At 34.9% G+C, this 10,680-nt stretch overlaps 1 protein-coding gene across 1 annotated transcript; it reads left to right on the top strand.

The window, feature by feature from the left end:
• Window positions 1-5,859: 5,859 nt before the first annotated feature.
• LOC132621076 (zinc finger BED domain-containing protein RICESLEEPER 3-like) lies at window positions 5,860-7,942 on the top strand. Its single transcript, XM_060335217.1, has 2 exons — window positions 5,860-6,099; window positions 6,968-7,942. Exon 2 carries the CDS (start codon window positions 6,968-6,970, stop codon window positions 7,574-7,576), a length of 609 nt encoding a protein of 202 aa, XP_060191200.1. The 5' UTR covers window positions 5,860-6,099; the 3' UTR covers window positions 7,577-7,942.
• The last annotated feature ends 2,738 nt before the right edge of the window (window positions 7,943-10,680 follow it).

Genomic DNA, 10,680 nt, shown 5'->3' with positions numbered 1-10,680 from the left:
ACAATGTTTTAAGAGGCGAGGCGTTTTACACAGTACGGGATGAGGCGTAAGCCCGAGACACGGGGCGTAAGTCCCATGGATCTATGGGGCGTATGTCTTATATATCTTCAATTTTATAATTTTATTACTAAAAAATAAACAAAAGTAAAATTTTCATTAAAATTCTGCAAATAAATTCAAATAAAGCACCAATTATATACAAAAATTTATTACAATTATTACTTGAGAAAGGTAACAATAATAGCCTAGATAATGTTTAAAAATGAAATCTTCATTCACTTCGTTATCAATCTCCACATCTATTAGCCCTTCCCACTCTCAACTAATATTTGCAGTGATTTTTATTTGTATATTTCAAAGAAGGAGAAAGGTTAAAACTGTAAGAGCCATGGCAAAAAATGGTAAATTTCTTCAAGAACATAGTGCTATGAAATTCTATCCTATCAATTTCAGACATAATCATCTAAATAAATTATTTATGACAATGTTATTTTCTATGAGAGTTTTATTTTTTATTTATATATTTTAGAAAAATCACTATAACACGAAAACATGAAGTATAAATATCATTACACTAATAATAAAAATCATAATCTATAGCAAAAATAATTTTAAAACAATAAAAATTAAATTTAACGCTCAGGGCTTACGCTTTTGCGCTCGGGACTTACGCCTCAAATTCTGGGGCGTACGCCCTATGGATCTATACCTTCAATTTGCGCCCCGAAACGTTTTTGGTACACCCCATCCCGACACTCGCCCCGAAACTCGCTCCGAAAACGCCTTTGAAAACACTGGTCACATACTTGCATTATCGGAGATACAATGAGTTTGAGAAGTTTTAGACAAATTTGGGTAGTGGATTTGGGATTTGGGCTTATTGTTGGACTTGGTTTGGCGGGCTACAGAAAATATTGTTGATGCATTATGAATTCATTTTTTTGCGCGGATTGGCCTTCTTTTGGGGTGGTCTTTAAATTTTGTCCCTCATATTTGTGGTCTTTAAGTTTTGCCTTTCGCTTGAAAAGGTGGGCGAATACCTGAGGTTCTTGGTTCGAACCCCCCGCTCAGGCATAAAATAAAAAAATAATTTCGCAAGACAAGGTTCGAGGGAGTGTATGCCAGATCCGGCATACACTCCTTAAGGAAAAACTAAAGTTATGCCGGATCCGACATAACTAAAAGTTTTCCCCATAAGGCAGAACTTTTCCTTAAGATATAGTTTAGTTATGCCTTATGGGGCAGACTTTTAGTTAAGACACAACAAAAAAGTATGCCCCATAAGGCAGAACTTTTCCTTAAGGCAAACTTTTAGTTATTCCTTAAGAAAATGTTCCGCCTTATGGGGCATACTTTTAGTTATGTCTTATGGGGCACATTTTTAGTTAAGGCATAACTAAAAGTATGCCCCATAAAATGAAACTTTTCCTTAAGGCATAACTAAAAGTTTTCCTTGAAAAGTAAAAAAAAAAAAAAAAAAAAATATATGCCTCAAGGCAAAGTTTACCCCCTCCGGCAAACTTTTAGTTAAGCATAACTAAAAGTCTGCCGGGGGGCCGCAGAGCAAAACTCAAACTCTGCCTTGTGAATTGTTTTTAAATTTTTGACTGAGCGGGGGTTCAAACCCGGAACCCATGAATTTTAGGCGAAAGGCAAAATTTAAAGACCAGCAATTTGAGGGGCAAAATTTAAAGACCACCCCTAAAGAAGGGATGCGAATTGCCCTTATGAATTTCGATTTTTCCGCTTAATCAAACTTTTTTTTATTGAAAAAACAAAATTGAACTAAACTTGTAAAACATCAGGAAAGTTGAAAAATATGCAAAATTGAAAAATCAAACCCGAGAAAAGAATTTGGTACGATCAAATTTTGCGATTTTAATAGAAGAATGTCCACCCTACTTGTTAGTCTATTTCCACTTCAAGAATTTCAAACAAGTTAGTATAGTTATTCGTGAAAATTTTTGTTAGCAAAAAATAAATAGCTGCAATTACAAAATAAATATGAGAGAAAATCATTTTATTGATATTTTTGTGTGTACAACTCTGGATGCATCTCTTGATTCTAATCTCTGTGTTACTCATCTTCATTCGAGGGCCAATGTAACGTCTTTCTCGAATGAAGGATGGACTGATGTTGATGTGTTGAATCTTCGAAGAACTTTCAACAACACTTTGGATTGTTCTTGAGGGAAGATGTCTATCGAACTCTCCTTCTTGCTGAAGACCTTTGGAGAAGACTTATGTAGATGTCGTTGCTCTCCTCTGCCTCTAGTCACGATGCTATGCAACTTTCAAGATGATCTTCTAAAGGGGATACGTGACCCCTTTATATAGGTATAAGCTAGAACTTGGGGTATTTTGATCTTCAAGTAATTCTAGCGGACCTTAGGGTAGAAAGATGTGGGTTGGGCTTGTCTTGTAGAGATCCAATTTAATGGAATAACTCAAATGTAATTTGGATATCATTCAAGTCATGTAATTTGGATATCATTCAAGTCAGGTAATTTTGATTTAAATAATTAATCCGCTTTATTAACTAAGATTTGACTTGGTCAACATGTCAATAACTTAGAATTTATTCCAAATTTTATATGAATTAATTCAATTAAAATTTCGATATCTAGAGCCCGTTTGGATTGGCTTACAGCTTAAAGCTGTTTGCAGCTTATAAGCTGAAAAAAATAAGTTGGGGTAGTCCAACTTATTTTTTTTGGCTTATAAGCTGTTTTCAGCTTATAAGCTGCTTTAGATAAACTAAGTCAAATGGGTCAAATTATTTTTTTGAGCTTATTTTAAGCATAAAATGACTTTAAGCTGGCCAGTCAAACACTCAAAAAAGCTGAAAACAGCTTATAAGCCAACTTATAAGCCAATCCAAACGGGCTCCTAGTGTCCACCCTACTTGTTAGTCTACTTCCACTTCAAGAATTTCAAACAAGTTAGTAACAAGGGCTTGGTAGTGTTCGATAGTGGAAGCAGGGGATCACTTGCTTAATCGAAACTAAAAGTAAGCTTCACAGGTTGGGATTGAACCACTATAATGTTGTTGTTGACGTTAAATTAAAATCTCAATCACAAACTAGCAGGGAAACTAGTACATCTACACGATTAAATGACGCAAAAACACTTTAGTGAAAAACTCTGGCTTTCACATACATGATACATCAATACCCGCTTGCTTAAAAGCTGCAGTAAAATAATTTTGCTTTCACATGTATTCCCCACATCCTGCTAACGAGTACGCGGGATACTTTGCGCACTGAGCTGCCTTTTTTCCACATGCATTATACATGATATATGGGAGCAGTAATACTGGATTGGTAATCAATGTTGAGATTTGTCTGTCCAAATGAGAGCACAAACATATGGAATTGAGTTTAAAGAGACTACTTTTACCATCTCTGCATTACTACTTTCTCTTCCTATCTTTTTCACCTCTCTTTCTCTCCCCTATCTTTAAGATCCTCTTCCCAGCTCCATATTAATCTAACCAATATTTTTGGTATAACTAGAAAACAATAAACAATTTTATCCGAATTATATGTCCAATGATTCTGTCACTACTAAGATATCACTATTTCCCATTGAGATTTCCCACACAAATGTTAGTGGTTGTGTTCACTGAATGTCGGTGGGAAAAACCTAAATAGTAATTTTTTCACACGGAAAAAATCAAGAAATTTCCTAGCATTTCAATGAAAACCTATTTCCCACCATGTGTTTTCCTAGTGAGCTGATTCGGTGGAAATAAAGTGGAAAACAATATATTTTATAGCACAAAATTTCTCACTGAATGCTTGTGGGAAAACTCTAATTTCTAGTAGTGTGTTTGTCTTATCACCTACAATCATGTGACCAGTGCGACAAAATGAACTCATATTTTATTAACCCACCCAACCCGTCCATGTTTAACTGTTGGGAAGTGATATTTTAAGCGGGTCAAATTTAGACTTCACCCATATTTGACCCGTAAGAATATGAATCTCTCTTTTTCCGATCCAGTTCCTCCACCAACGCGAAGCCCAGTTAAATTCAGAAAATATGGAAATTGAGGGAACATCTACTAACTGAACATGTTTACAAAAGTGAGCTACTAAGCTTTATTTGCTTGCTGAATTACTAATTATGAAGTACTCTGTGTATGGTTATTTGCAAGTAATTCTATTCTAGGAGGTGATTTCTATAGCTGCTGGAATTTAGGCTCTTCTCTGGAGGCAGCTCATTGACCTTAAATTTTAGGGGATGTTTTATTCTCTTCATAATTGATTTTTTTAAGTAGTGTTTCCCAATAGATTCTGAGGTTTTCTTGATGATAGATAGTCCAAAGCATCCTAAGAAATAACATTAAGGAAGAAGTTGTTTTTATCTGTTATATTCCAGATCAAATAATGACTTCATTTACTGATCAATTATAACTCGTGGACATGAAGGAGGGAAACATGTTTCTTGGTTCAGGATCTGGAAATTAAGTTGGCATCAAAAGGTTGGTTATTCTGTTAACTCTTTTTCCTAAAACGGAATGCAAACAAATACACCATGTACTCATTATGTTAAACAGTAATGTGAAATATTTATCAGTTATCAGGTTATTGGAGTTTTGCCGGATATTGAATTCTAAAATAGCGTACTATTTACTCATGAAAATATGAGTAAATATGGGTTAACCCGTCTTTTACCCAACCCATCTTTACCCATATTTCATATGGGCGGGTTGAATTATTACCCACTTTATGTTGATTCATTTTCAACCCACCCAAATCTAATATAACCCGCCCACTTTTCACCACTAATATTGTGACCCAAGTTGGCTCTCTTTATTATTCATGGTCTTTCAACATTTCTCTGAAAGAAAAAAAAAAACACAACAGGAGAGTAATGGCATACTCTATTTCAAATATCAAATCCGTTTGGTGATCAGAGAAATGCTCAAGTTTTTCCTTTCTTTTTTTCGGGTTGAAGAAAACAATATTCTCTAGTGCCTCCTATTTAGCTGGATGTGAGAGATTGGTTTTATAGTCCGTTACAAATGTTATTTTAGTAATATGACTTTTTTTTAAATATAACATAAGAGATCTTTGTAGAGTCATTTTCTTCTATACAAATTATTATAACCGTAAAAAAATCATTTGCTCAGGTTTTGCTCCTGGATGACAAGTGAGTAGTTTTCTTTTATCCACCACTTTCTTCTCAAAAGCCAAACTAAATAAAAACAAATATGTTGAACTTCATCTCTTCCCATTTTGAATGACAATCACATTATTCGTCAAACATGAATCCATGCCTTTATATTAATTATGTGGTCGCATATTCATCTTAATCAACAAGTAAGCATTGTAAATAGATATCAATACTTCTAACTTTCAGTCCATAGCAATCACTGAGATGGATGCGTTTGAAAGACTCAAAATTAGGGCTGGGCATAAAATACCGAAAACCGAATTACCGAACCGAACCGGCTATTTCGGTATTTCGGTATTCGGTAATTCGGTTTTCGGTTCGGTATTCGGTACTGAAAGATAAAATTTGGTAATTCGGTTTCGGTATTCGGTATTTACAATTATACCGTTCGGTAATTCGGTAAATACCGAATAACGAAATTAAATGTACTGTACAGTCTGTACACCTTAAGGGAGTAAGGGGCTAAAGGCCCATTTTAAAACATTTTAAGTCCAAAGGACCAGCCCAAATCCAAAAATGAATCCAATAGTCACAGATGCCCAGATCCATAAAAAATTAAAATCCCTAAGACCCTAAATCCCTAACACTTCAGTACTTCATCTTCAATTCATCGTCTCATCGATCATCACTCAGTTCAGTGAACTTTGGACCTAAATCCCTAACGCTTCACTACTTCACTTCACCTTCATCCCTAACCGACATCTATCATCTCAGCCTCCAAAAACGGTATCACCTCAGCCTCCACCGTCGCAAATCTCATCAACGACCAATATTATTCCTCGTGACCTTCACATAGATCAAAGCTCTCAACAACATCACAAGCCCTTAAATAGACCAAAGATTAGAGTCCGTATCTCCATTGTCATCTTAACTCTCTTCATTACTATTCAAATTACTTAAGCTTCCAATTACAATCAGGTTCACCATTATATCCCTCTCTCTCAATCTGCTCTATTAGTTCTCTTCATTAATATTAACCTGATCTGATATTGTAATGTCTCTGTTAATTTCCGGTTAGAATCAATTTTTTTTATATGGGTCTGAGTTTTTTGAAATGGGTTTTCTCTAAATCACGTAAAAGTGTAATTTGAAATTGGTTTTCTCTAAATCATGTGAAAGTGTAATTATTCTTGAAATGTATTTTCTCTAAATCATGTAAACTTATAATTTGTTTTGCAATGGGTTTTCTTGAAATCATGTAAAAATGTAATTTTTTACATGGATGTATACGCCTGTCCTTGGTAAATTCTTCTTCACATATATCAAGTAATGTAAATAACAGACTAACAAGATCCCAAATGCTTATTTTCAGATTATGGTGACGAAGGCGCTGGCATTGTTTGCGTGAACGACAACGTTTTGAAGTCGATTACTGTTGTTGGAAGAAAACAATGGTGAGATTCACTAATTTAAGCTTCTTTAATAGATTCACCAACAATATCAGTTTTCAGAAAGGGAAAGCGAAACAAGAACGACTGAATAAACCAAATAAAAATAAAAAATAAAAATCTGAGATATCGTCTGGATATTTACTAGGATTACTCGAAAAGTGAAAGTTGGCTACGCACATGGTTCTTGTCATTATCTATGAAGCTTGAATCACCAAAAAAATGTGGTTCAAAGCTTCAATTTGCTTTCGTTTCTTAAGTATCATGGCTCCAGATAAGATTAGGAGGTGTCTGTGTGTGTTTTGTTTCTGATGAAGAAAGAGGTCTGTGTTTAGATGGAAGATGAAGAAAGAGGTCTGTGTATGTCTTATAACATTTGTAATCTCTTCTATGTTTAGATGGAAGATGAAACAAGTCGAACAGCCAATGTCAGTGGAAGCGCACTTGTTACCGAGTCTCTTGATTCAACACCGGAAGTTGAACAACATCCAGTGACTGTGAAGAGGAAAGCTATAGAACCAAGATCTGCTGCTTGGCCGCATTATGATAAGCTCATAGAAGATGGAATTAATAAAGCAAAGTGCAAGTATTGTGGTAAAGTTCTCTTAGTTGATGCAACTAAAAATGGAACAACTGGACTGAATAAACATTTGAAAACTTGTCTTAAAAATCCAAATAAGGTTAACATTTCCAATTCTAAGTACAAACAATCAAATCTAAACTTTCCATTAGAAGGTGAAACGGGTGATGGGGCAACTTGGACTTTTAATCAAGAGGTATCTCGGAGGGCTTTAGTTGAGATGTTAATCCTTGATAAGCTTCCTTTTCGTTTTGTTGAAAAGGAAGGTTTTAAGAAGTTTATGAAAAAAACCCAACCTTTATTCCGAGTTCCCTCCCGTAGAACAGTGACTAGGGATTGTTATGTAGTTTTTGGTGAAGAGAGACAAAAGTTTATGAAGTATTTGAAAGACACATCACCGAGAGTTTGTCTAACCACAGACACATAGACTTCTATACAGAGAATAAATTATATGTGTTTGACAGTACACTTTATTGATAGTGATTGGCTCTTGCATAAACGAATTTTAAACTTTCAGGTTGTTACTAGTCATAAGGGTGACGAAATGGCCCGTTGTATTAGTAAGTGTTTGCTTGATTGGAAATTGGAGAAAATAATCACTATAACTGTAGATAATGCTTCTTCTAATGATGTCATGGTGAAAGAGTTACACAAACAAATGGTTAATTGGGGATCTAACATGAAATGTGGTAACCATCTTCACGTGAGATGTATGGCTCACATTTTGAATCTTATTGTGCAAGATGGCATGAAAGAAGTTGGTCCATCTATCAAACGTGTTAGGCAAATGGTGAAATATGTTAGACAATCTCTAGCAAGGATTAGAAAATTTGCGGAATGTTGTGAACTAAAAAACATAGACAGTAAGAAGTCATTTTGTTTAGATGTTTCAACCCGGTGGAATTCGACCTAATTGATGTTGGATGCCGCACAACATTTTGAGAGTGCATTTGACAGGTTTGATCTTGAAGATGGTGGATTGTCAACTTATCTTGCTACTCATGTTTGTGAAGATGGAAGTGTTGCAGGTGTACTTGAAAGTGATGATTGGCAAAAGGTGAGAAATATGGTAATATTTCTTAAAAGGTTTTATGATCTAACTGAGAAGGTTTCAGGTTCGCTCTACGTCACTTCTAATGGTCACTTTGAAGATATAGTTGAGCTTCACAATCATTTAAGAGAGTGTATGGAAGACGATGATCCTTCTTTGGCAAAAATGGGAGAAAAAATGAAAGAAAAGTTTGTCAAGTATTGGGGTGCTCCTGAAAAAATGAATAAAGTGCTTTTTATTGCCTCTATCTTAGATCCTCGTAACAAACTTGAGTATGTTGGCGACGCACTTGAGGATATGTTTGGAGATGAAAAGGGGAGTGACATAAAAGATGAAGTGGTGACTTACATGAAATCTATGTTTGAAGAGTATGTAGCAAAATTCTCTAATGCATCTCGACGCTCATCTTCTCTCTCTGATTTATCGGGTCAGACATCGGATTCATCTAGCTCTAACACTAGCACAAAATCAACAAAAGTGAGAAATAGGATCCTAATGAAGAGGAACAAACAAGATGGTACTGGTTTGGGTGGTAAGTCGGAGTTGGAAAAGTATCTTAGTGAAGAACTAGAGCCGAATGATGATGAGGACAATTTTGATATCTTGTCATGGTGGAAAGCTCATTCTCCTAGATATAAAATTCTTTCCGAGATGGCTCGTGATGTGTTGGCAATTCCAATTTCTAGTGTGGCATCGGAATGTGCCTTTAGCACCGGGGGCCGTATTCTTGATTCATTTAGGAGTTCTTTGACTCCGAAATTGGTGCAAGCTGTTATTTGTCTTCAAGATTGGCGTCGAAATGAGCCTTATCCCATAAATGTTGAAGAAGATTTTAACGATCTTATGGAACTTTAACTTGGTATGTTTTTCAGTTTTTGTATTTTATTTTTATATTTTTTTACTTAGTTTAATTGTTGACACATTTTAAATTCTTTTTAGATATGGCTGATAGCTCAAAAGATTCTCTCGTTCTTGATTTGTAATCGCAAGATGCCTCAGGTATAAGCCTCTGAATTTTCATTTTTCATTTCTCCCCTCACTTCAAGTGTTAAAATGTGTCCATGTTAGAGTTAAAATGTTCATTTTTCATTTCTCCACCAGTGCTAGTTTTAACTTTTGATAATGCCGACTGCTGCTGCTTATGATCACTGATCAGCTTTCCACTATCCAACACCTTAATAACATGATTTCTATTTTCGATAACTTGCTTGTTTAAACTTTGACTGCCTTGGATTATGATTTCCTTTACCTGTGTCTTGCTCATTAGTAACTGGCAGTTACTAACTGCAAATCTGCAATGTCAAAAACTGGATCAGTGAAATCATGGAAGTGATTTCCAGCATATCCTTTAGTTGAAAAATTAATCAGAAATTGGACTTCACCCTTGAAATGTCGCAAAGTTTGGAATAATGGAATTAGCACATCAGTGAAATCATGGAAGTGATTTCCAGCATATCCTTTAGTTGAAAAAACAACTGCAGGGACAGAATAATTTCTAGTGCAAATTGGGATTTGTTGTGAAATATGAACTTTTTTGACTGTTAAGTTTGTAACACTGCCCATTGCTCTGTTGTCACATTTTCTAGCATATGGTCTTATGCTCCATACAATGTTTTTTTCAGCTGCTAATTGATCGGTTGAAACAAAAAATATTGTTGATGAATTTCCATGAATTCTTGTGTCACCATTGATCTCACAGAGGTCAATTCTTGGATGTGTGACATTGCAAATTGGAGTAACCTTTTGAGGAAACTAAGCATTTAACCACTTGTCCATGACCTGGGAAGGAAATACTAAAATTTTCACTTTTTCTCCATGACCTCTTAGGTGTCATGTATATATTTCCTCTAGTTCGGGGAATGTGTGACCACTCCAAAACTAAGACAGGTATCTGTATCTAACTGATAGTAGAATATAACCAAATATATGCAGAGTGCTGAAAATTCTATGCTTTCCCAAGATTCCCAATATAGCTTTATCATATTCCCTTTTCAAGTGTTTTCTCTGCCTTCAAAGTAATTTTATGCTGAAAAAATAGTTAAGTATTTGGAGATAAAATTCCAATGTCATTAGAGTGAGAATCCAAATTAACATGGACATCGTGATTTTAACGGGCATTTCAACTTATCAAGCGTGTCCACACAAATCTAAATGAATTCGTAATTTCTAAAAATAGTTGTTTCATTAGTCGTTCTTGAAGTTCAACACAAACATAGTTTTTTCTTTTTCCATTTCACCCTTGTTAGTCATTATTTTTTGAAAACTACATACACATAATGCGATGATTGTCCAAATACCCATATAAAAAATTAATATTTCTTAAAGAACGTATAAAAAGAAAATAGGGACAGACAATTTGAGACCGAAGGTAAACAACATCCTTCAATTAAAACGGAAAGTAGATGAATGAACGTAATCTTGATCAAAATTTCAATACTATAGATTCTTTTATAAAATGAGCAAGCATATAACAAGGTATC

The sequence above is a fragment of the Lycium barbarum genome, chromosome 2, assembly GCF_019175385.1.
Source record: "Lycium barbarum isolate Lr01 chromosome 2, ASM1917538v2, whole genome shotgun sequence".
Taxonomy (NCBI): domain Eukaryota; kingdom Viridiplantae; phylum Streptophyta; class Magnoliopsida; order Solanales; family Solanaceae; genus Lycium; species Lycium barbarum.
This window is presented reverse-complemented; position numbering and strand designations above follow the sequence as displayed.

Coding starts and splice junctions, on each gene's coding strand:
- LOC132621076 (XM_060335217.1), top strand. CDS start 6,968: ATGGAAGATGAAACAAGTCGAACAGCCAATGTCAGTGGAAGCGCACTT.